Below are 25,233 nucleotides of genomic sequence, written 5' to 3' on the forward strand. Positions count from 1 at the left end.
GCGCTTCCCGACGGGCGGGGGTTAGGCAGCGCAGAGGGCAGCCCCGCGCGGGGTCCTGGCGGCGGACGGGTTACCGGGAGTGCGGAGGCGGAAGGGGAAGAGGAACGGGAACGAGGATGGGAATGGGAATGGAAGAGGAAAAGGGTTCGGCCCCACGTCCCTCACAGCGGCGGGGAAGGGCGGAATAGCCTCTGAATGTCGCTCCCTTGGTGGCCCCAGCGTACGACTCGGCTTGTGGCCCCGCGTGACGTCACTGCAGTGACGTGTCTGCGCCCGCCGGGCGTCACGGCGGCCGTCATGGCGCGGGTGGGGCCCTCAGGCGTCACCGCGATAAAACGTTGGGGTGGCAGTGTCTGAACCCCGAATTAACGGCCTGAAGGGTGCTGCTTTAATGGGCGTCCGTTACTGTGCGCAGTTCTGCTCTCCTCCGTACGCGGGAGACAAGGAGCTGCTGCGGAGGGTCCAGCGGAGGCCGTGGAGGATGAGGAGGGCTCTGGTGCGTCTCTCCTATAAGGAGAGACTGCGGGAGCTGGGCCTGCTCAGTCTGGAGGAGAGAAGAATGAGAGGGGATTTCATGAATGCAAGTAAATATCTCCAAGGCAGGTGCCAAGAGGATGGTGCCAGGCTCATCTCAGTGCTGCTGAGCAACAGACCAATGCCCATAAAATAAAATGGACAAGATTTCACCTCAAATGAGGAATAACTTGCTTATATTGGGGGTGGCAAAGCACTGGGACAGGCTGCTGTTGGAGTCTCCCTCTTGGAGACATTCATGACCCACCTGGATGTGTTTCTGTGTCACCTGCTGTGGGTGACCCTGCCTTGGCAGGGAGGCTGGACTGGATGATCTCCAGAGATCCCTTCCAAAGGCACTCATTCTGTGATTGTGTTACTGGGTGTGTTTTCTAGTCTAAATTTGGCTCTGTCCTCCTGTCCCATCACTGTTCCTACCTGGACATCCGAGGATACTTTACAGGGGTGAATTTAGTGGCACAAATCTCCCAGATTTGTTGGAAACGCTTTCTGCCAGCGTGTCTGGGCACGGCATCACCTCTTGGGCAACTCTAAAGCTGCCTAAGCTGGAAAAAGCTGGCACAGCCCAGAGCTGCAGAGTGAGAATCTGCTGTTTATTCTACATTTTGAATCCAGGTTCTGACAGAAGTTTTTGTTTAGGTTGGGAAAGCCTTTACACCCCTCCAGGCTTAGAACAAGCCTTCAGCAATATTGGACTGTGACAGCAGGCAAAGGCCTGGGTGAACATAATGAGGTTATTCAGCTGTTAAAGTTGCTTTTTATTCAGAGGCAAGAGTTGGCCCCAACAGAAGACACTGTTTACTGATGCAGAGCTTTAGGTGTGTTCTGCCAGCTGGTACAGGACTAGACAGGTTTGGGGTTTTTTTTCCAGGGAAGAGCTCTCCTCCCTGCCGTTTAACTTCATTGCTCATTTTGCAGACGTGTTTAAAAATCTCTTTCTGGACAAGTTTGAAAGGATGGAGTTGTGCTTGTTATTGGCACAGATCATTCCCTGCTCACAAAGATCTCATTTGTTGCCAAAATATCTTAAACTACCAAGCTGGATTAACTAATTCACTGGAGTAGAGAAGATCCATGGCAGAACATAGTAAAAAAGGGGAGAGAAAATCCATGTTAGTGTTGGCACTTTATTTTCCAAAGGCCTGTCAATGGGTACCTTTGGATTACATTTTTTTAGGGGGAATTGGGTTATACTTGGGTTAAGTATCAGTGACACTGGCATTACATCAAGAGATGTTGGCTTATTTTCCTTTGAAGCACATTGTTGCTGCCCTTTCCAACATGAATAAAAAGCATGATCACTACAGTTTTGAAAGGAAAGCAAAAGCTCCTGTGTTTATACCACACTCCCACATCTATAATTATGTTGGAGTTCTCTCTTGTAAAGGTCATGCAAGCAAATTTTGTTTTATCTTTGGTACCTCAGAAAACTTTTCCTCCTAAAGTACCTGTTTCATTTGTGCACATACTAATCAAGCTTTTGTACTGATTTACCAAAACCAGGTAGATGTTGTTTCCTGACTCTCAGATATATATATATTTTATTTTTTAATTCATGAAGCTTTCTTCCCATTTTTTTTTATGTTTCCTCAATTGCTGGCACCAAACTTGCACACAATATTCAAATTGTGCCAAATACTGGCCTAATGTAGAATCTGTAGGTGTCCTCTATATTTCCTTGTAGGCAAATCCAGCAAATTATCTTCTTCTCTGAGTGACTGGATTTTCAGAAAATTTTTTTAGACCCATCTGCTTTTCTTCTCATGATTTTTGAAGATTACCTGTAGCCACCATTTCCTGGAAAAGAGCTACATTTTAGTGCACATACTTTCACCTCATCCTGTGTTGTGTTTGCTTATCTCCATCTTGACTCATTCAGGTAACCTCTCTTCACCACTTACCTTCAGCTGACAAACTTCATCATCACTCAAGGTGTGGGCAGCTTTTTTGGGTTGATCTAACTACTGAAGTGGCAAGGGGGATGATTCCTTTAGAAATATTCCCAGTGCTGCTGATTTTCTATTCTGCCAGGTAGTCAGACACTCAATGTGTAATATGTACAGCCTTGGTTTTGGAGCATTTCTAGTTTTTTTTAGTGAGAGCATCATGTAATACCGAATCAGCCTCACTCAGGAGCCTTCTCTAGGACAGGCTTTGTGCCAGAAGAGTCAGGCTGGGAGAGGCACTTTGCCTACACCCTCAGCAATGGTGTTTCTGCTGGCACAGGCACCACCTTCTCACATTTAGACATCAACCAAAGTCAACAAAACATTTCCTTGACCTAGATATAGCCACAGCAATGCTTTTGCCACATGTTATTGTGTGCTACTCAAGATGATTGTGCTGGCAAATCTGTGAATTACTTTACATGTTTATCAACTGGATTTTGAGTCACATAAAAATCATAACAAGGTGATGAGATGTATTTCATAAACACCTGCTTAGACTTTATTAAACCTTTATGAAGTGAACTTATACATACAAATATTCAGTTAGTTCTCTAAGATCCACATTGGGTAACTGAAACATCTCATTGGAGAAAATGGAAAATTTTAAATGTTCAAGCCTATTCCTATCAGTGCTAATTGGGAAATATTCAACTAAGTGCCTATTTGATTCAAAACCACATTGATATCTGCTGTTTGACTGGTATTTGCTTAAGAACTGTGGACAAGTATTTCATCATTCTGTGATCTGCCTGCAACATTTGTCTTTTTCCCCAAGCATAGAATGGAAATTTTTAACTATATCAGTGTTTTCTCCCTCTCCACTGTCAGCTTCAAAAAGTCCCATAATCTTGCAGGATTACATTCAAGGTTCCTTCATTCTAATTTTAAAAAATATGAATATTCACAGCCACATTTCTACTACACTTTATTGTATGGGCCACACATCCACTGTTCTTCTATCCCTTTTTCCTTTTATCTTTTTGCCCTCCGTGCAGCATTAAAGGTCATTTATTTTTATTTTTTTCTCCCAAATTGAGTTTTATAAATATGCATAAACCCAACCATACAGGCCTCAAGGAACACAAGTGGCCCCTCTGCAAGAACTGTGAATATCATAAAATCCCAGACCAACTGGAGTGTTGGAACTGATTCAGTTCTGAAATCCAGTTCCACCTGTTCCAAAGGCAAATACCATGGTTTGATCTGGACAAAAAATGCTCTTTGATTCCCTCATTGTGAAGGTAACAGGAGCACAACCAAGCCTATGGAAAGGGAATTTGCCAGTACCCCAGGCCTGCATTCACACAAAGTTTACAGAATCACAGAAGAGCTGAGATTGGAAGAGACATTTAAAGAACATCTGGTGCAACTCCCTGCCATCAACCTTCCACTATTCCAGGTTGACCAGAGCTCTATCCAACCTGTCCTGGGACACATCCACAGGTGGGGCATCCCTGTGCAACTTCTGTGCAACAACTTCTCTGTGCAGCCTGTTCTAGTACCTTACCATGCTCACAGCAGAGAACATCCTCCTAACACCTAATCCAAACTACACTTTCCTCCTTGTCCTGTCACTACATGCTCTTGTAAAAAAATCCATCTCTTTTATTCTTGCAGGCTCCCTTCATGTACTAGAAGTCGACAGTTAAGTGACCCAGAAGCCTTCTCTGCAGGCTGAACAATCCCAATTCTCTCAGCCTTTCCTCATAGGAATGGTGTTCCATCTCTCATCATCCTGGTGGTCTCCTCTGGATTCACTCCATGTCCCTCCTGTGCTGAGGACCCCAGAGCTGGGTGCAGCACTGCAGATGGGGTCTCACCAGGCTGGAGTTGGAAGGGATCTCTGGAGATGATCCAGTCCAACCCCCTGCCAAGGCAGGGTCACCTGGAGCAGCTGACACAGGAGCACATCCAGGTGGGTTGTGAATGTCTCCAGAGAGGGAGACCCCACAACATCCCTGAGCAGCCTGTCCCAGTGCTGTGCCTCTCTCAAGGAAAAGTTCTTCCTCGTGTTGAGGTGGAACTTCCTGAGTTTTATTTTATGGCCATTGCTCCTGGTCCTGTCGTTGGGCACTACCGAAAAGACTCCGGCACCAACTTCTTGGTACCCATCTTCTGCAGACAGAGCAGGCCCAGCTTCCGCAGTCTCTCCTCACAGCAGAGATGCCCCAGAGCCCTCCTCATCTCTGTGGCTCCGCTGGACCCTCCGCAGCAGCTCCTTGTCTCCCTTGCACTGAGCAGCCCAGAACTGGGCACAGCACTCCGGATTACCTGGCCGGAGCCCAGAACATCAGATGCTTCTCGCTCCGTCCGCCCCCGAGGAGCCGCTGAGGGCCCCGCTGCGGGCGCCGCCCCCGGGCTCGGGGCGGGTCCGGGGGCGGTGGCGGGGGCAGCGCGGCCATGGCCATGGCGGCCGCGGCGGGGGCTCGGGCCGTGCGCTGCGCGCTCTGCCGGGGCGGCCCGAGGCGCTGGTACCGCACCGAGCGCGGCGTCTACGGCTACAACCCGCGGAAGGCGGCGGGCGGGCGGGCGGAGGAGCAGCGCGGCGCCGGCAGAGCAGGTCGGACACCCCCGGGGACGGAGCGGGGGCTGCCCCGGAGCGGGCCCGGGGACGGAGCGGGCTGCGTGTGTTGTTCCCGGCGGGACAGAGCGCGGAGCAGACCCGCTCCAAGTGCTCTTGGCTGTGGTTTGTGCAAGCCTGGGGTGCCTGGCCCCGCTCCACGGGCTGAAGCAGCTGTGAGAGCACCGGCTGTGAGAGCACCGGCTGCTGGAGTTTCCTCAGCGCTGGGCTCTTGGAGAGTTCTGCTGCTGATAGCTCTGCCACGCGCTTCTCACTTTCCGTTTATATCACGGTGCTTGGACCAGCCGAACTGAGGGTGGTGAGACACTGACAGGCTGTCCAGGGAGGTTGTGGATGCCTGACGGTGTTCGAAGCCGGATGGGATAAAACTTAGAGCACCCTGGTTTAGTGGGAGGTGTCCCTGCCCAAGGCAGGGCGGTCTGTAAGGTCCCTTTCAAACTTCCAACCCCTTAACAGTCTAGGATTACGTATAGGTAACTCTCTCCTGTAGCAATCCTGTGTTGCTTTTAGCTCCATTTCATAGTGCAGAAATGTGATTTCAAGTAGAAAACTCTTCTAGGTAAGAGTGTGGTCCTTGCATTAGCTTTACTCTGGTAGAAATAAACCCTTTGCCCAGAAGCAGCAGTTAAACCAGTTTGCAGCTCCTGGACATCGAGGCCCATCACAAAGTAGCCTCCTTGTTAATGATCAACTTATTTTTATGTAACATTTAAAAAATTGCCTTTAAATGGCCTTCTTGCTGAGAGCCCTGTGGGCAGTGTTAGCCTTATGTCTGGATTATGCCCCTCTGCTGTAGAACCCAGTAGAGAAAAGGGACTGTTTTAAATAGGCTGTGTGATTGTAATGGCTGGAACAGAGTGTCAGCAATAGAAATACAAGTGTCAGAGAAATATCTTTTGTGATATGGTCTGAAAATTGCATTGTTTCGGAAAACAAAAGCCTTCAGACCTGGCTACTGTCATAATTGCTGGGTTTTTACCAGGATGAAAAACCCCTCCACGTTAGGAATGCTTTATAAGCTGGTTCACGTCATTGATTTGTAGCAGGTTGTGCCTGCAGTATGTTTTATTGTTTGCAGTGTATCAGCCTGGTCTGTGGCTGTGCTCAGTGACCTCTCACCTGGTCATTTCTGCCCATGTCAATAATTTTTGGCTCAGCACATGCTCTTGGCTCCCACAGACAGACTTTGTTTTTTTTGAAGTCACGGGACCTGAATTATTGTTAAAACCCAATCCTCCTGTCATTCCAGCAAGGAACAAGGAAGCATAAGTGATAGGATTCACTTGGCTTAGGAAGTAAGACTATGACCTGGTAATGTGCTGATCTCAACTTGGATGTACCTATTTGTAGTGGTTTTGACTCACCACTGTTGTAAAGAGATTCAAAGTAAAATGAAGTAACTTTGTCTATGTTTACAGGAGCTAACCTATGAGGGGAGCTGTGGGGGAAATCTAGAGTGTACTTGCTTGAAAATTGCATAGGGGAGCAGATGTAGCAGTTTGCTGATGGGGCTGTTGTGGGGTAATAAGGTAGAAACAACTGCATAGAAAAGCTCTCTTTCCAGTCAGAACCTTGATGGTTGCCAGCAGACAAAATATTCCTGTGTTGATGCTGTAAGTGGATTTAATCTGAGCATGTGTTTGATACTGATCTGTTTTCTTTTTGGTTTTAGTTGACCATGGACTTGCTCGTTTAATAACGGCCTATGCTGAACATGGCCACAAAGCAGCCAAGATAAACCCACTGTTTGCTGGCCGAGCTGTTATGAACATGGTACCTGAAATCCAAGAGCTGGCTGAAGTTCTTCAGGGTCCTCTTGTTACTACAGGTGAGTCCACGGCCTTATCACAGCAAATTCTGTTCATGGATGACTTATTGAGGGGCTGTGGCTTCTGTGGAAGAGTCAGATATTGAGTGGTGGCTCAATCAGTGATGAAAACTGTTGGATAGAAAATTGTCAACTTCAGTCTGTTAGAAGTCATAGTGCAGTGAGAGGCTGCCTTCTAGCATCTTCAGAAATCATGAAAATTTGTACTTGTTCTTAGAACTACTGAGGTTAAACATTAATTTCATGTGTTACTGTAGCATTCTATGATTTACCATAATGCTTAACACGGTCATGAAGGTTTGAAAGTACAGGGGCAGAAGTCAAGGATTGTCTTTTCTTGGCTCTCTTAAGAGCCTTGATGCAGCCTTAAACAAAGGAAGGGGGTCTCTCTCATTGCTTTATTTTCTCCAAAACAGGCCTTAGTGCTACCCCCTTTTCCCCCAAAGTGACTAATAACATTTATTTCCCACCAGGACTTCTAAACATGGGAAAGGAGGAGGCTTCTGTAGAGGATGTGATGGCTTATCTTGACCATATATACTGCGGGCATATTTCCATAGAAACAAGCCAGCTTCCAACTTTGGAGGAGAGAGAATGGTTTGCTAAAAGGTTTGAAGAGCTAAAGCAAGAAGCATTTACACCTGAAGAGAAAAAACACTTGTGCAAACTGATGCTGGAGTCCCAGGTACTTTATTGCCTGTTACTGGATTGGAATAATCATGGAGTCTGTCATTTGATCCTTTACTATTCTGGACATGATGCAAGCAGAAAAAGAACAATCACTGTCCTGAACCTGAAGCAGTGCAATGCAGGATTCTCATTGCAGTTTGATGCTGAATTTACTTACCAGCCATTACTGAAATAATGAAGCTATAAACCCATGAATAATCAGTCATCAAAAGTGAGATAGTGTTAGATTAATGATCTGACAGCTCATATTAAATGTTACTGATAGGAGAACAAGGTTGAGCAGAGCTCTGTGAAATCTTGTGCTCTGGCTTAGCTGTTCTGTGTTTTCCTCTCACCCTCATGCTGGTCTGTTTTATTCTCCTTAAAGTATGCTGTCCCTCAAGGTTTTGGAAGAGCAAATCAGAGTTCAACTATTATCTTATAGCGCTGGCAAATATGGTACTTTTCAGCAAGGAACCTTTTTTATAAGCAAGTGAAATATTTATGCACTTTTTAAATATATAGAGAAAAGTGATTCCAATACTTCTGTACTGTGAAAAGTTTTAATTTTTTCCCCTTTTCTTCCCACGTTATCCAGAAGGATTGAAAGGTAGAAGAGCAGAATCTGTGAAGGTTGGAAAGGTAGAAGAGCAGGATCTCTTGAAAGTGTCCCTGTTTCCAGTTTTCCAAGTGGAAGGAGTGTTAAATGTAATATTTACCAGTGACTAAACGGAAGTATATGGCCAACTTCATATTTTTTTGTTGCCTCTTTGGCAGTTTGAGGAACTTGAAGGTGATACAGGAGGTTGATATTGGGACCCTGGGGTGCTCTACTTTAGTTTCAGTAATTTATTACTAAGAGTATAGACTGTAACCCTGACAGAATAAAACTTCTTTTATATGTGATTAGTTTTGTATAGATTATTGATTAGAACTGAATATAGCTCAGCTAGCAGTTGCCTCAGATCTTTGGGTGTGTCTTAGTCTTCCCTTCTCAGTTACAGACTTCATTTAGTTTCTGTCTTCAGTTGCAAAATCTGAAGAAATTTCCAGTGCTTCCAAAACTTGGTCACTTGTTAGAACTTTCTAGGAGGAGGTGAATGGAGGGAAGTGAGAAGAAAATAAAGTAAATACAGATTCATTTATTTTTTCTTCTCTCAAGCATTCTATCTATGTAATAAGGACTGTGCCTAATGTAAATCAGAATGAATCACTGCTCTGCTAGCACTTTGTATCTCAAGATCATTATGGTTTATACTGTAAAAGAGCACCATTCCTAAATTTCCACCTAAAACAGGTAAACTACCAAGGAATTTGTAAATTAGTCTGGTCTTATAGTTCTTGAAGCACCTTTCATGTGAGACAAAGTTTGGTCCTCAATGCAACGTTTTTCTGCTTAGAGCTGATTTTTTTATAGCCATCATAGCTTCTGTTCTCAGACTGTGTGGGTGGAGAGTGAGCTGAGACTTTCCAGGGGTATGTTTAGATTTAGATTTGTTTATACCTCAAGGGTATAAACAAAAATTGTATTTCAATTTTATAAACAGAGGGCTGCTGCTTAAAATAGCACAATACTGAAGTTGTCCTGTTTTTAATAGGAGTTTGATCACTTCTTGGCCACCAAGTTTGCCACAGTGAAGCGATATGGTGGTGAGGGAGCAGAGAGCATGATGGGCTTCTTCCACGAGCTGTTCAAGATGTGTGCGTACAGCGGGGTCACAGATATCATCATCGGAATGCCTCATCGGGGAAGGCTTAATCTGCTTGCAGGCTTGCTTCAGCTTCCTCCTGAGGTAAGGCATTTATAATCTCATGGGCAGTTGCCTGGTGTATTTGCAGTAAAAAAACCCAAACTCTAAAGTTTGCCGTGTTGTAAATGCTGGAGTAATAAAATATTACCTGTGTGAGAGTGTTCTCCTTTCCTGTCAGCACTCAGTGAACTGTCTGTAGGAGACTGTTAAAAGAGCTCTAATGAAGGGTTTTATGTGCTGTTACTTAGAAGCATCCTTGCAATTTCAGGAGTGGGAGAGTGTTTTTCTTTCAACATGTCAGTGAATCAGAAAAGGGTTTTAACCAAATCTGTATTTCCATGCAGCTCATGTTCCGCAAGATGCGTGGTTTGAGTGAATTTCCAGAGAATTCAGCAGCCATTGGGGATGTCCTCTCCCACCTGACATCTTCTGTAGATCTGGACTTTGGCTCCCACAGACCTGTGCATGTCACCTTGCTCCCCAACCCCTCCCACTTAGAAGCCATCAACCCAGTGGCTGTGGGCAAGACACGAGCCAGGCAACAGACTCTGCTCGATGGTGATTACTCCCCAGAGAGTTCTGCACAGCCTGGGGACAAAGTTATTTGCCTGCAGGTATTATGCTCACATATTATAATTTATATTTGTAAGACTTGCTTGATAGAATGTGAACAGGAGTGTACATAGAAATATCAAACAAAACTGAGTTAATGTATGATGTCAAGAACTGAGATCTTCTTTATGGGAAAAGAGGAGGGCAAGGAAGATTTCCAGGTAGCATTTGTGATGATTTGGCATTTAAATAATTGCACTTGTAAGATTTCTGAATAACTGATTTTGATACCTCCCTTTATTTGAATAATATTCTGCATTGAGAGCCATGTGTGCCTTTCACTTTTGCATTTATACTGCCACCGGAATCCTTCTTTCAAATTAATGGGTTTGGATAAAAGCTATCAACAAGACTGCAAAATGTTCAGGAGGATTTAGAATTTTGTCATGGTACTGTTGAAGACTCTGCTGGAATTAGTTTTTACTCCTTGAACTGACTTGTTTAGATAGCTGTAGAGGCAATCCTAAATAGTTCCTTGATAAATTTTCTTCTCTTGCGTTGACTTCAACTTGGAAAAACAAGTGAGTTGAACTCTTAACATTTTAAAGCCAGGAGTAAAAACAAGTTGGGCAGAAATGTTCTGCAAAGTGTAACAAACAGGGAGGAAGTTACATGTAGAAGTGAAAATGTATTTCAGTTAAAAAAATGTTTTGCTTTCTTCTGGAAGGGTGTGGATATTGTGAAAAAGCAGACATGAGAATACAAAATATTCTGGGCAAGTTGGGTTTCTTAATTTTTTATTTTAAAAGAAGTCTGCAGAGCTTGCAAGTGCAGCCAACTTTTGCTGCCCAGTGCGTCTCCACTTTTCAGAGCAGTGGTATCTTAATTTGAGAAGATACTATTGTGTCTTTCTCGTAATAGTAGATCTTCACCATGTAGTAATGAATTTTCTATGACTTTACACAAAGATTCTTCAGGATAAATGGACTCTCCCTATCCAAGAAAAAATTCACTTCTTAGGATTTTTGTGGATAAGTGGTAGGGAAGATTGCATAGCAGAGAAAAGAAACATTTGATTCTGTCCTAAACACCTCCTTGTTAGTAAACTCATTCAAAGTATTCCTAAAAGGAAGAAGATGTATAATGTAACCTTACTGTCATTACTTGTGACTGTGTCCTTAGGAGGTACACAGGTGAGATTGAAAACAGCAAATTTTTAGTTGTAACTAAACTAAAATTGTTAACTGCTCTCATTCTGCTAATTGAGAAGAAAGAGATGAAAGCAGGCACTTTGTGTTTCAGAATCTTGGCTTGGGAGCTTGTCTTTGAACTTTCTGGTTTTTGGAGTGCTTTCTCTTGAGAAATGTCAGTGTAGGCACTCTGAATTGAGGTTTATACTGGCAATTTTTCTTTTCTTGCACAAGCCTCGGTGCCAGAACTTGAGGGGAGAATGAGTAAAGATGAATTAAGGTGCCATTGTCAGTGGTGAACTTCATTGTCCAGGGTCTGAAGGTCTTCTTTTCTGGAACTTCAGTGTGCTCAGAATTTATAAGGATTATGAAACTCTTCTTGGTTAACTACCAAGGAGATGGACATCTCTGCAGTATTTAATTGTCCATCTCTCATGGACAGTGGTTTATTTTTCACCTTCTCACATACCTTAACTCTGGTTCCTGGACATCACACAAATACTGATGTTTATGAATTGAAATGAAATCTGAGCATAAGATCTCCCAGAAATAAATTCCACCCTCTGGGTCTCTGGTGAATTAAACTTGATGATGACCTTGCTTTTAGCTTTTTGCTAATGCAGCCCAGAGGAAAACATGCCCTAACAGAAACTGTCTTCATTTTTTTGGTAGAATGGGTAAAATCCTACCTGCACCACAGGAATTGAATCCTCTGGGGTTTGAGATACATATGAACAGTTTTGTGTAGTTGATAGTCACGCTGTCTTTAGGCTTTAATGCTTTGGGATGTGCTAAAGGCCATAAAGTTTTCTCAGATGTTTTAGGGTCTTCACTCAAATGCTCTCACCGAGATATGTAGCCTTCTTAGGCAGCAGAAGAAACCAGGAGGGAAAAGTGAAAACTCAACACTTCAGGAACAAGTGTAGCATGGTAAGGGAGAGAGTGGAAATGCTGGCTTGTCTCTCTTGCAGTAGTTCCTTTGTTTGGCTGTGAGACCTCTTAAAAAATCTGTATTAGAATGGTATAAAACCCAGTGCTGCCGTTTCACTGGTTGATGGCACCTCTGTTATCTTGGTGTACTTGCAAAAGTCTAAGGCTTGAAACCACTTTGCCATAGCTAGACAGTAGAACTGTCATCTGGTTTCAATAAGGAAGTGCATCAATCTGCATAGTGTCTTTGATCTGCAAATGATTGAGTCTGCATTCTGAGAAAGCTCTGGTCATATTCATTGGAGAACTGTCTCCAATTTCAAAACATTGAAATGTTAGATGGTATTCATTCCAGTATCTCTAGTCTTTTTTGGAAACCTGGGCTGGATATCACAGTATTCTCCCTTCAAAGCTGTTTTTTTAAAATTTGCAACATTTATTTGCTATTGCTATTTTGAAATGTAACTAAGAAGTTAACTTAGGTTTTATTTCCTTCTGAAAGTTTTTCTTTGCTTTTGAGTGCTTCCATTTGGTTCATTTTCCACTTGTTTTTCTGTTCTTATCTGTTTGATAAGATGGAAATGGGCATAAGTCCCAGTTCACCAGCATTCAGCTTCAGCAAAGGTGTAGTGAATGCTGTGGTGAGTGGCTCCCTTTGTTCAGGGGTCAGTAGCTTGCCTCTGACTGCTGCAGCTTTGCCATAGCCAGGACACTTGCAATCACCTGGATACTGGTGGATCACTTTTAAGAGATTATAGGTCAGTTCCAGGTAGGGATTACATCACACATTCATGTACATATTTTGGCTGCTGTGACCTTGTGTTAGTGATAAGGCTACGTAAATTCTCAAGTCATGGAAACAGTATTCTGAGAAGTAGGTCCAGCTGGAACTGTGTCTGTTCCAGGTACCCAATTGAGAAGGTCTTACTTAATGAGTAATGGTTTTGATTTTGCTGTTCTTCCAGTGTTTCCTAATGAGACTTTTCCATCTTCTTCCCTGCTACAGGTTCATGGCGATGCTGCTTTCTCTGGGCAAGGGATTGTTCCAGAAACGCTGACCCTCTCTAATCTACCACATTTCAGAGTTGGTGGGAGCATCCATTTGATTGTTAATAACCAGCTGGGCTATACAACTCCTCCAGAGCGAGGAAGGTCATCTCTGTACTGCAGTGACATTGGTAGGTAGGGGCTGAATCACAAGGAAGATTGCTTGTTATGTCAGAAAGGATTTTTAACTCCAGTGTAAGCTCTGCAATGGACTTTTTATAGCAAGTGCCTGTCAGTTCTAGGGAGAGATTATTATAACTCCAGTTTCATGGTAGAGTAGGAATTAAAATGATTATTATTATTATTCCCTCCTACTAGCAACAATTCACATGCTAAAAATATGCCCTCCCCTATCTGCTTTATGGCAAAGACTACATATCAAGGGAAAATCTTGTCACATTTTTACAGGATGTGATAAAATAATTGCAAGTTTTCTGTGAAGTCTTTAAAACTCAGTTTCTGTCATATTATTGACAGCTTTTAAAAAGGTAGTGCAATGGAGTATATAACAGATTTGTTTTAAATATATCTTGTTAAATTTCATAAAAATCATCACAGTATGTTTTCTGAGCAGGATTTTTAGGTCAGATACTCCTCCATTTTTGCTGTTTCGTTTGTCATCATGTGAGCCTGTTGAGCTTTCAGTTTAAAGATTAAGCTCAAGACTTTTCTGTGCCTGAACTGGAAGCTTTGTTTTGGACTGATCTTTCTTAGTGATAAACAGATGTATTATCAGTAAGATCAGAGACATAGCAGTTAGTTCTTGTATATTCTTGTATATGTCTCCTATAAGTAAAAATATACTTTTGTATGCTTTTGACCTAACATCAAGTGTTTGTCTTATGGTTTCATCAAACCAAGCAAGTAGATTCATTATATCTGATAAGGTAGATAGCATATGTTTTTACTGTTTTCTCTGGGCTGGTTTTGTGTTATGCATTGTTTTTGTTTGGGTTTGGCTTTTTGCCTGCACCCTTAGTTTTCCTTTCTTCTTACCTGTCAGTGAGAAGGGCTTTAGTATTATGTAATGTCGCTGAGCTTTAGTATTTTGCTAGGGAGGAAAACTTGACATGAGCCAGAAATGGCTGAAGTATCTTAGTTTCCCATAATTTGGATACATAAAGTACAAAAGGAGCACTGTTGCCTGCAGCCAAATTGTCATACAGGAGAGGGTGTTAAATAATTGAAATTTTACAGCGTTCTCCTTAATGAAGAGATTTTTCTGCCTGGAGGAGCAGTGGACAGAATGATACTCCCTGCTAATAAGGGAGAAAGTTACTTTTGGCCTATATGAATTCATAGTAGTGATAGCTTAGGATAAGAAGGAAATAAAATTCAATTTCTGTTTGAAAGAGAAGCAATCAAATAGTTCTCTCCCAGTTCTTGTACACTACCAGATTAATATGATGCAGGAACTGTATATAAAAAGTCCTCTGGAAACAAAGTGCTTGTAAAGAAGTTGTGCTCCAAGTGGCAAATATAATGGTTGGGCTAATTTCATGTTCTCTCAGGCAAGACTCCTCTTCTTACACCAGCTCTCATGGCAAAGAAGATTTTTTTTAATTTGTTTTTATTACACTTACTTCACATGGGCTGTCTGTAGTTTCAGCAGAGCAGGTGTGTGTCTGCTTTCATTGGAAGTGTGATTTCTGTTGTGTTTTGAACCCCTGGGCAGGTAAAATCGTTGGCTGTGCAGTTATCCATGTGAACGGGGATGATCCTGAGGAAGTTGTCCGTGCCACACGACTGGCTGTGGAGTACCAGCGCCAGTTCCGCAGGGATGTCATTGTGGACTTGCTGTGCTACAGGCAGTGGGGCCACAATGAGCTTGATGAGCCCTTCTTCACCAACCCTAGCATGTACAAAATCATCAGGTGAGGAGGGTGGCACCACCTCAAGTCTTGCTGCTGCAACAGGAGTCTCTGTGTGAGATCCTTTGACATATCCACAGGTTTTTATATAAGGTGCAGCTACACTGTCAGCAGCCCTTGACTACAGTATGAGTGATAATAAGATGTTAATGAGCAATCATTACTGTTGGCTCTTGAATGTGTGGCTTGGTGCTTTTTGGAGAGCAATCTTGGACACAGCTCTTGGATTTCAAATTTGTGACCACTGGTAATCAGAGGGCAAAATTGCCTTCTGTGTGCCAAGGGGAAGTGTGCGTGATGTGGGAGTAGGGGCAGGAAGCCAGCATGATGTTGGTCTTGTCTTTGCCTGTTCCTACTGTTTCCAGTGGGGACTCATCTTTATAAAGCTTTTAAATGTATTCAGAGTTCATCCTTATCCCTTAAGTAAAACACACAAAAACTCACTTGCCAGTGAATTCTGGTATTTTAGGTGAAGCATTTATGGAATGGTTGCTTTGATTCTCTCCAATGCAGAAATCCTACTGTGAATTTCTCTGAAGAAAATATGCATGGTAGCATGGAGGGGATTTTGACTTGTTTTTACTTGTAACTGCCAAATATAGCACTTTAACTTTTTTAACTATAGCACTTTAACTTTTTTAATAAAGGACTAAAAGACACATCTCTAAAAGAACTATTATCTTTCTGAAAATGCCAGGAAAGTGAACTTTCATGCTAATAAGGATTATGCACCAGGACACCGTTTATATGAGTTTTCCGTGGTACCTGACTATAGTAAGGTGGTATTTCCTTGTTCTCCTATTGTTGCCTGGAAAGGCTGACCTGGAACAGAGACTAGACAGGGCAAAAGGAATAAAATAGGTATTTATTGAAATGATACACTTTGGGTAGTGCAAGAGCCCGGCTGGGGCTACACCCAAATCAAGATGGATCCAGGTCACGAGTTTTTACACTTTTATAAGTTTTGGTTCATCTACACATTGGGGTCAATTTTCCAACCACAGCCCCAGGCTATGAAGTCTCAGCCCCTTGGCTCACCCCCTTTCCTTCCCCAATTTTTATGCTTTTTGGGTACCAGTTGTCCTTGATTCTCTAGCTAGAAAAGAATTGTTTTGTCTAACTACCCTGTGAAGAGACCTTACTAACACCTAATATGAAGTTTGGGAGCTATAAGCAAAAGGGATTCTGAAAAATATAAAAGCTAAACCCCAAGGCATCACTGTGTCACTGTTTTTTAGGCTTGATTATCTATGTGGTTTGATTCCCTCCCTGGCAGATCCCGTAAGAGTATCCCGGACACGTATGCAGAACACCTCATGGCTGCTGGGCTCATGACTGAGGCTGAAGTGGCTGAGATAAAGACCACGTACTATTCTAAGCTGAATGATCACCTTGCCAACATGGCTTCGTACAATCCACCTCCTACCAACCTGCAGGGTCACTGGCAAGGCCTTGTGGAGCCTTCTGCCAGAATCACCACCTGGGACACGGGGATGCCTGTGCCTCTCCTGCAGTTCATTGGAGTCAAGTCCGTGGAGGTGCCCGAAGAGCTCCAGATGCACAGCCATCTCCTGAAGACCTATGCACAGGTGAGTAGAGCATCATGATACTTCTGATCCCAGGGTCAAAAGTACAGCCTGTTACAGGAAAAAGTCTAAACATACCAGGATTGCCAGTTAGAGAATAGCATGGTATTCTCTAGGAAAAACAGCTCACTCTGTTTGAGATGATACCATTTTTCCTCCAGTTTTGAAGGAAGACTTCTTCCTCCAGGTCTGACCATGTATTTTAGTTTGTTATTTCAACAGTATTTTATTGCAATGAAGAAAAAAGCTTATAGAAAATACAGTTCATTATTCTTACAAATAAAAAGAAACTATTATGATAACTTACTAACATTTATATAGTTGGTAATTAGAATGAGCACTTTGTGAAGGAATGACTCAGGAGCCTGACAATAGTGTACACAGTTTCTAAAGCCTGTGGTGCTTTATGACTTATGTATATAAACACTAGACAATGCGTGGCCAAGTTTGACAGTCAGGGTTTGATAAATCCTAAGTTGGTGTTTGGTTTGGATCAGTTCAGGGTTTGTGAATGTTTCCTTTTGATGGATGATGAGTGTGTGCAGGTGTCTGCTTGGCAGCCAGAGAGAGGCTGTGAGTTGAATATTTCAAAAGACTGATGTTTTTGTCCAGCCCAAGGCAAGAGCTCCACAGCTTAGTTTGATCATTTGTCTGCAGCTCTGCAGGCCAGAACAGTGAAAAGTTCTGGAGACTGAAATATTTGCACCTGGAACCTTTCAACACTGCTAACCAGACATACCAGCTGTGGTGTGCTAAGACCAGACTACACTCTGCGGTGTGCTAAGATTTTTAATATTTTCAGACTAGGATTAACTCATCAGTCCACAGTCTGACTGGGAGGTGAACACGTGGATCACCAATGGTTCTGTGGTCCTCAGGCAACCTTCTTCAGGATGTGCTGAAATAAGACTCTATATGCCTAAGTTGGCTGCAGGAATATAGCATTTCTGTCTGTAGTGTGTTGGCTTTTTCCAAGATTCTAATATTAGTCTGTGCCGCCAAAAGAGCTACAGATGGGAAAAGACAAAATAGTAATTTTTTCTTTTTCTTGATTTGCTTAGTCAAGAGTTCAAAAAATGGAGGAAGGAAAAAAGCTGGACTGGGCAACAGCTGAAACTTTAGCATTTGGTTCTCTGCTGAGCCAAGGTAAGAGGCAATTAGACAGCAGACAGTAAAATATTTTTGCTTTTATGTCAATAAAGGATAACATTAGATTTCTTAGGTGTTTCTAAGTAAAAAAATTGCTATGATGTATAAATTTGACAATTTGCATGGTCTAAGAGAAGGTAAATATGAATCCTATGTGTCACTAATATTTGTAGACTGAGTTTTGAATATCTTCAAAGAACTATAGCTCCCTCTCACTCCCCAAAAACATTTGTGCATAGAGCTGAGCACATGAGCAGTGCAGCTGACAGCACTGGGGCTCCCAAGTACTTTGTGTGCTTCATGCTGCTATTTCTTCTCCCTCCTCTCTAGGCTGAATTCAAATCTCCATTTACATATGATACAGAATGCACTTTTTTTTTGCAGTATGCTTCAGCAAATTGAACCATTTTACCCAAAATAATGTCAGAGCATCTGTGTGTTTGAGAGTTGGAGCTGTTGCTGGTTAAGAATTGCATCTCAGATTTGATGTTGCTGATGAGGGGAAATCCAAAAAGAGCTATAACAAACGACAGAATTATTTCCTGAATATTTTCTTTTTACATGACTTGCTGATCTGGTGTTGTGTTTATTGCTTGGCCAGGGTTTAATATCAGACTAAGTGGACAAGATGTTGGCAGAGGAACCTTTAGCCAACGACACGCGATGTTGGTTTGCCAAGAGACAGATGATACCTACATTCCTCTGAATCACATGTCCCCAGACCAGAAGGGTTTCCTAGAGGTAGGTTCTGTGGCACACAAGACCACCTTCTTCAAATTGGACTGAAACAATGCATTTTTGAAACTGCTGAGATATATATAGGCACATAGTGTATGTTCTGGCAAACGCCAGCTAGAGGGACATAAAAACTGTCAGGGCATCCCTATTCTTTGTCATTACAAATTGCAGCTTTAACAAGGGGATCTCCTTTTTCTTGAGAGATCAAATATTATTATTTTCCTCTCAATGCCTTCATTCAAAAGCAAAAAATCAGTGCCTATCAATTATCTTTAGGAGTGTGTGTCCCCAGTACTGATTGCCTGGTTCCAGCACTTCTTAACCTTTGGTTGTCTTCCTTACCCACCCTTCCAACAATCTCCTTTTGTTAGGTGAGTAACAGTCCCTTGTCTGAAGAAGCTGTGCTTGGTTTTGAATATGGAATGAGTATTGAGAGCCCTAAGTTACTGCCAATTTGGGAAGCTCAATTTGGAGACTTCTTTAATGGAGCCCAGATAATATTTGACACTTTCATCTCTGGAGGTGAGTGTACAAGGAACTAATATATTGAAGAATTAATCATTTGTACTATACATGTTTTCAGAAAATCCTTCCTCTTTCAAGTAAAAGGGCAACATGTTGTGCATGTTTTCTCAAGGAGTCCTATGAGCTTGCCTGTGAGGTCCTGATTTCTGTGCAGCTTTTCTCTGAAGACAGTACGTCTAAAATGAAAAATTCCTTGGCAGAGTACAGTCATTAGAAAAGGAGAATTAATTATATTAATGGCCTTTCTTCCCCTACATGTATTTTACTGTGTGTATATATGGTTGATAGCTTTATAGGCTATACCTTTCCTTCATGGAGCATCTGAAAAATTCTGAAGCAATAGAGAAGGAAAATAGTGATCATTTAAAAGAAATAAAAAACCCCACAACAACACCTTACTAAGTTTGACTCTAAAGTGTTTTCTGAGTGCTCAGATATAAAACCTCTGTAGTCATAGATGGAAATTCAGAGGCCCTCTTAGCCCACCCACATGTATTTGAAGATGGGATTAATTACCTTCTGGATTTGAGTGTAATCTCTTGTATAGTGCAGGAGGTTTGGCAGAGCTCAGGGGAATGAGCACTGCTGTGTTAGCCAAGACTGGCTCGCAGGATGCTGCTGGGATCATACCTGCAGACATGAAGTTTTAAAATTTCACTGTGTCATGTGCTCCAAGTGGAGACTTAAGTCTTCTGGGAGCCCAGAGCTACCTGATGATTTCAGAAACTTCAGATCACCTTACATGTGTTATTTCAGTGTAATGAACCTCAGGGCAAAATGCCAGCAGTATGTTTCAGGCCTGTATTTAAAGATGTGGAAATTGGCTGTTATTTTTCCTGAGTAGTTTATGCAAAGTAATGTGTTCTGTGGAAAGCATCCTTTCCTTCCTCCTCATTTCTCTTCCTCCTCCTCTGTGTTTCTAGGGGAGGCTAAATGGCTTCTGCAGAGTGGGATAGTAATTCTTCTTCCCCATGGCTATGATGGTGCAGGCCCTGAGCACTCATCCTGCCGGATGGAACGGTTCTTACAGGTACCCACCCCACCTCTGAGGGTCACACATCCCAGCACAGCACTGGCACTCTGTGCTCTGGGAGCTGTGCTGCAGTGTGCTCGATGGAGGCAGTTCAGACACAGTCTTGCCAGTTAAATGCTAAACCCATTTCTTCTCTGAAGTTGTTCCTCTCTTAAATTTGGATATTTACTAATCTGTTCCTATACAGGTCAGTGTGCCTTGTGTGCCTGGATTCTTTCTTACATATTGGTCTCACTGCTTGCTTTTGACAAGATATTGCTGTGTTCCCCCTGTACAGATGTGTGACAGCTCAGAAGAGGGAGTTGATGGTGACCAGGTCAACATGTCAGTTGTGCATCCCACCACCCCAGCACAGTATTTCCATTTACTCCGGCGGCAAATGGTTCGAAACTTCAGGAAACCTCTCATTGTTGCTTCTCCCAAAGTGTTACTCAGGCTTCCAGTAAGCTGAAAAATGTTCTTCCTCTTTTTTTTTTTTCTTCTCTTTTGTATTCTATTCCCCTTTTTCTTTCCCCTCTGTGTTCTCTGATTGTTGTTTTGGGGTCAAATCAGTGGAATTTTGCCTGTATGGGGCCAAACAGGTTGAGGATTAAAGCTGGGTGGAGGTGAGCTAGAAGTAGGGTTAATTCCTGGCCTGATGGTGTTCTTGGGAAGCTTATCATCCCACTTTTCACTGGGAATAGGAATATGAGGGAGAGGGAAGAGTGTGTATTTTGTATTTACCAAAACTCTGTCTCAGTATTCTTTCTGACTCTGGCCTGAGAGAAAAGCAGCAAGATTTGGTAACTTCCAACTCTTCCCCCATGTAGGCTGCTGTATCAAGTTTTGAAGAAATGGCCCCAGGGACAACATTCAAGCCTGTCATTGGTGACTCCTCAGTAAATCCTAAAAGGTAGCTCTGCTTTCTTAGAGGAGAAGCTCAAAAGAGATGTCCTGTCCCTTTCTCCTACCCAGCAGCTCAAATTTGAGGTGATGGGAAACAGGTGACCTTGAGGGGAAAATGCTTTATAGTAGGGACTGTGGTTAGTTTTGCTTCCTCTCCTTTTCCTCTGGTAATTGTTGGTAGTTACCACATCTGTCTGCAAAACAGTGAAATGTTTAGGCTGTCACCCCTTGGCCTCACAGGGAGTTTGTGACTAGTTACCAACCTGATGGGTCCTATTCTGCACCATGTCCATTAGCTGACAGTCACTGGAGCAGCTGTGACATGAATCATAATATCATAGATTTGTTTAGGCTGGAAAAGACCCTTAAGGATTCATCAAGTCCAGTCTTAGCCTACCACTAAACCATGTCCCAAATGTCACATCTAGACATTTAAATACCTCCAGGATGGTGATTCACTACTGCCCTGGGAGGCCTGTTCAAGTGCTTGACCTTTTCAGCAAAGAAATTTTTCCAAACCTCCTCTGATGCAACTTGAAGCTGTTGCCTCTTGTCCTGTTGTGTGTTACCTGAGAGAAGAGACAAACTCCCACCTGGCTACAACCTGTCAGGGAGTTGTAGAGAGTGAAAAGGCACTTCCTGAGCCTCCTTTTCCCCAGGCTGAGCCCCCAGCTCCCTCAACTGTTTCTTGCAGGAGTTGTGCTTCAGACCCTTCACCAGCTCTGTTCCCTTCTCTGGACAGGCTCCAGCACCTCAATGGCTTTCTTGTCATGAGTGGCCCAAAACTGAATCCAGAATTTTTGTTCTGGGGCTGGAACGCCTGAGCTGAGATGGGGCAATAACAGTGTGTACATCTCTCTCCCTTCAGATACTACAGTGAATCCTGTTCACAATGACCAATTCAGCCTTAATTTTTTTCCCCTCATGTGCTCCTTGCCCCAGTAGTACCCAAGTCTGAGCCTCCTTCCTCTTTGCTCCCTGACCCTCAATCCAAAGACTGGGTATACCTTAGCATCTTGGGTTTTTTAATGGGATGGTGAGGCACAAAGGGTGTAGTTTATCTCATTGCTTTTTCCAGTAAGATTAGACAGTCAAGACCTCTGTAATGGCTGGAGGCTGTTATGTCTCTCCAGCAGGCAGTCCTGCTTTGGCACATCAGAGAACTGCCCTCTGGAGGGACTTCTCTCCCTCTGGTTTATTTTCTACAGAGAGTTCAGAAATGACAAGCTTTGATTGGGTATTCAATTTTTAACAGTAAAAGCTAAGAGAGATCAATCCCATCGTAAGGTAACTTTCCCAGAATTACTGAAGAAACAGGACCTCTGGCATACTGTGCCCAAAGGTTAGTTTGCCAACTGTTGGAGGGAGTGGGAGGGAAGGGAAGGCAAAGAAGAGAAAAGATGGTATAGGGAAGCAATTTAACTTTATGAAGTTGTCTTTGAAGTTTGACTGGGTTTTTTTTGGTTGGAAGTGTGAAGCTGTTCTGCCTCAAGTTTCTGTAAAACACTAAACTTGGAACATTCTTATTTTATTTTTTAGTGTCACCCAAGTGGTGCTGTGTTCTGGAAAGCATTACTATGCTCTAGTGAAGCAAAGAGAAACACTGGGAGAGAAGCAGCACAGCACAGCTATTCTGAGACTTGAAGAGCTCTGTCCTTTCCCTCTGGAAGCTTTACAGCAAGAGCTGAGCAAATACAGCCATGCAAAAGGTCAGCCAGACTTCTACCTTTGTGTTTCAAGTCTCTTTGAAGTACCGAACTAAATCTGTTGCCTACCTTTTAAGATGAAGAGCTGTAGTGGCTTTTTCCTCTTTGTTCTCCCCCTCATACATCCAAGTGTTTCTGGAGTGGGATGTTTCAGAAATGTTTATCACTTATGTTAAAAGAACTCTTTTTTTCTGCTATTGTTAGCTTCCAAGAAGCAGCATGAAAATCAGAGCAAACCATTTGAGATAGATTTTGTATTGGTCTTTGCAGTCCAGTCCTTCTAGTAGCTTTAGGAAACAGCAGTAGAAAAGCAGAATATACACACAGCATACCCTAATAGTGGACACATCTTGGGTTTGAATTCAGTTCTGACCTGCAAGAATTGAGTCTGGCATGCCTTCATTTCAAAGGTAGTGCCAAGACAAAAAAACCTAGAGATGCTACAAAAATAAAAAACTGATTTTCTTTCTCTGCTGAAAAGATAAATATGTATGTTTGTTATGTACCCTTATCCTTCCTTTAGTCTTCACCTGGAGTCAGGAAGAACCACAGAATATGGGTCCATGGTCCTTTGTGTCTCCACGGTTTGAAAAGCAGCTGGGGCTTAAGGTAAGATGTCCCCAGGGTGTTTTAGTCTTTAAAATGAAGTACACCTTGAATGCAAAATTCTGTGGTGCTTACAAAAAAACCTAATCCTGATGCCTAAGCCAAATGTGTGTTCTAATTTCAGCTACGTCTGCTCTTTATAGCACCATTGGTGAAGAGCAGGACTGGAACTTTATTTTACATGGTGCTCAGTCCAAGTAGACAGAATAATGAAAGATTCCAGGCAGGGGAGTAGGAGGAGAATGCAAAGGTGCCATTTGTCTGGCACGTCATGCACTACAACATCCTTGGAGCCATGGTCTTTGGGAGATGGGGGATAACTTCCTGCATTACTTCCAGCTGGGACTGCCCAGTTATCTGACAGCAGATATCACTATGGCATCAGGACCTTGAGATGTGATTCTGTCCTTCATTAATCATTTCCCCACAACTCAAATTTCAGCTCCATCTTGTGAGCAGACCTCCTCTACCAGCCCCAGCAGTTGGCATTGGAACCCTCCACAACAAGCAGCAGGAAGATGTTCTGACCCACACATTTATCTAAGTTTTCAATGCATGGACTGCTCCTGATGTCAGTCATGTTCAGTGCCTCCTCCTGTGAAGAACAAAAGCCAGATCCTTAAGATTCTTAGTTCTCCAAAATGGAAAAAAAGAAAAGAAGAAAAATAGGTGGAGTAAGTTTGGTAATGATGAACCAATTTTTTCATGTTGGGGAATACCTAACAATGAGAAGTGCCTATTACTCCTGATACTACTTGTTCTCTTTTACAATTTTCTACAAAATGTCTTTATGAAGTTAAAAATCCAGTCCAGGGGACAGATCAGTGAGGTCATTGTGGAATACCTTCTATCTTGCTGCTTATTTGCACTTGAAAGTTTCCTGGGTTGGTGCATGTAGGGGAAACAGGTTCTGTTTCTTCTGCTTCCACAGAAGTGTTAGTACTGCTTGATCAAATAAATGCTTCCCCATGCCTGGGAATGAGCCATTTCTATAGCAGAATGTTGTGGATTATGTCTTTTTTCTTTCCTTGAGGGCCAGGAATGCAATCTGTTGTGGCTGTTGGTGCTCTTCTCAGTGCATGAGTTGTTAAAACAGGATTCCCCTTGGGGGGACTGTGCAGGATGGCTCCTGAAGGCTTCAGGCACCACTGTTTTTCTCACCCAGAGGGTGAGAAATCCCAAGGGATGGTTTCAGCACAACTGTCACTTGGAGAAAGGAAAGAAATCTGTCTCTATTGGGAAACAAAGAATAAAGAACGAAAACATTGAGGTTAAGTGGCAGAATAATGAAGCCAAATGGAAGACAGGCATCCCAGGCTGACCCCAGTGTTGACTGCACCAGAGCAGGATTTCTGCCACCACAGGATTTCTCCCAGCATTTTTCCTTTCCTGTTTTCAGGGTGAAGTTGGCACCTCCTTGCTCTTTTCAGTTACCTGTGAAAGCAATGCTTAAGTAATTCAAACTCACTGTGAGCCAGAGACATTTCTGTAAAGAAACAAGTGGGGTTTAACCAGATCCAGCACTTGCAGATGGAAAGTCATGGTAGGTGAGAAAAAACAGATCACAGGCAGGGTGTGCATTCACTTGGGGACATAGCTTCCAGCTTCCAAAATCATCTCTGAAGCTTGCTTTAGTATTTTATCCTAGTTAATTCATATATTCATTCATTAACTCCATATCACCCAGAAGTTACCACTGTAACCTTTGTTCTCTGATGTTTTACATCACTGCTTTAGCACATCCATCACAGCAACATGGAATCATGTTTCTCCCACTTTGCTCTAGCAAACTGCACAACTCCTGCACATCCTGAAGAGCTTTACTTAATCAAGGCATATTCTGCTTTAAATTTCTGCTGATAACAAGAAAAAGGAGGCTGAAGAGTAACATTGCTTTGGCTGCAGCTGTAGCCAAGGAAGTTGTAGAGTGCAATCACCAGCCTTGACTGCACACTGATGGTTACATAAACCCACAGTTTTTCCACTATGACGGTGCACACAAGGGAAGAACAGATCCCGTGTTTTGAGTTTCACATGGCCCAAACCTGACCTTGTTATGCACCATTCCCCCACAGGCTGTGCAGGTCTGGTTATCCAACCAAA

General features: G+C 42.9%; 1 protein-coding gene across 3 annotated transcripts; it reads left to right on the plus strand.

The window, feature by feature from the left end:
* The first annotated feature begins 36 nt into the window (after positions 1 to 36).
* On the plus strand, positions 37 to 25,233 carry LOC116995569 (probable 2-oxoglutarate dehydrogenase E1 component DHKTD1, mitochondrial). Of its 3 annotated transcripts, none has more exons than XM_033058411.2 (17): positions 37 to 306; positions 6,737 to 6,892; positions 7,366 to 7,577; positions 9,160 to 9,354; positions 9,657 to 9,926; positions 12,991 to 13,162; positions 14,707 to 14,905; positions 16,179 to 16,491; positions 17,550 to 17,634; positions 18,239 to 18,378; positions 18,747 to 18,897; positions 19,824 to 19,930; positions 20,211 to 20,375; positions 20,743 to 20,825; positions 22,358 to 22,527; positions 23,048 to 23,133; positions 23,573 to 25,233. In XM_033058411.2, the coding sequence occupies exons 2-17, from the start codon at positions 6,829 to 6,831 to the stop codon at positions 23,672 to 23,674; spliced, it is 2,514 nt and encodes an 837-aa protein (XP_032914302.1). In that variant the 5' UTR covers positions 37 to 306; positions 6,737 to 6,828; the 3' UTR covers positions 23,675 to 25,233. The 3 variants fall into 3 exon arrangements, 2 of the variants coding, with proteins under 2 accessions (XP_032914302.1, XP_032914301.1); XM_033058410.2 differs by lacking the exon at positions 37 to 306 and adding an exon at positions 4,884 to 5,043; XR_004417758.1 differs by lacking the exons at positions 37 to 306; positions 20,743 to 20,825; positions 23,573 to 25,233 and adding an exon at positions 4,890 to 5,043.

The sequence above is a fragment of the Catharus ustulatus genome, chromosome 4 (genome assembly GCF_009819885.2).
Source record: "Catharus ustulatus isolate bCatUst1 chromosome 4, bCatUst1.pri.v2, whole genome shotgun sequence".
Taxonomy (NCBI): Eukaryota; Metazoa; Chordata; class Aves; order Passeriformes; family Turdidae; genus Catharus; species Catharus ustulatus.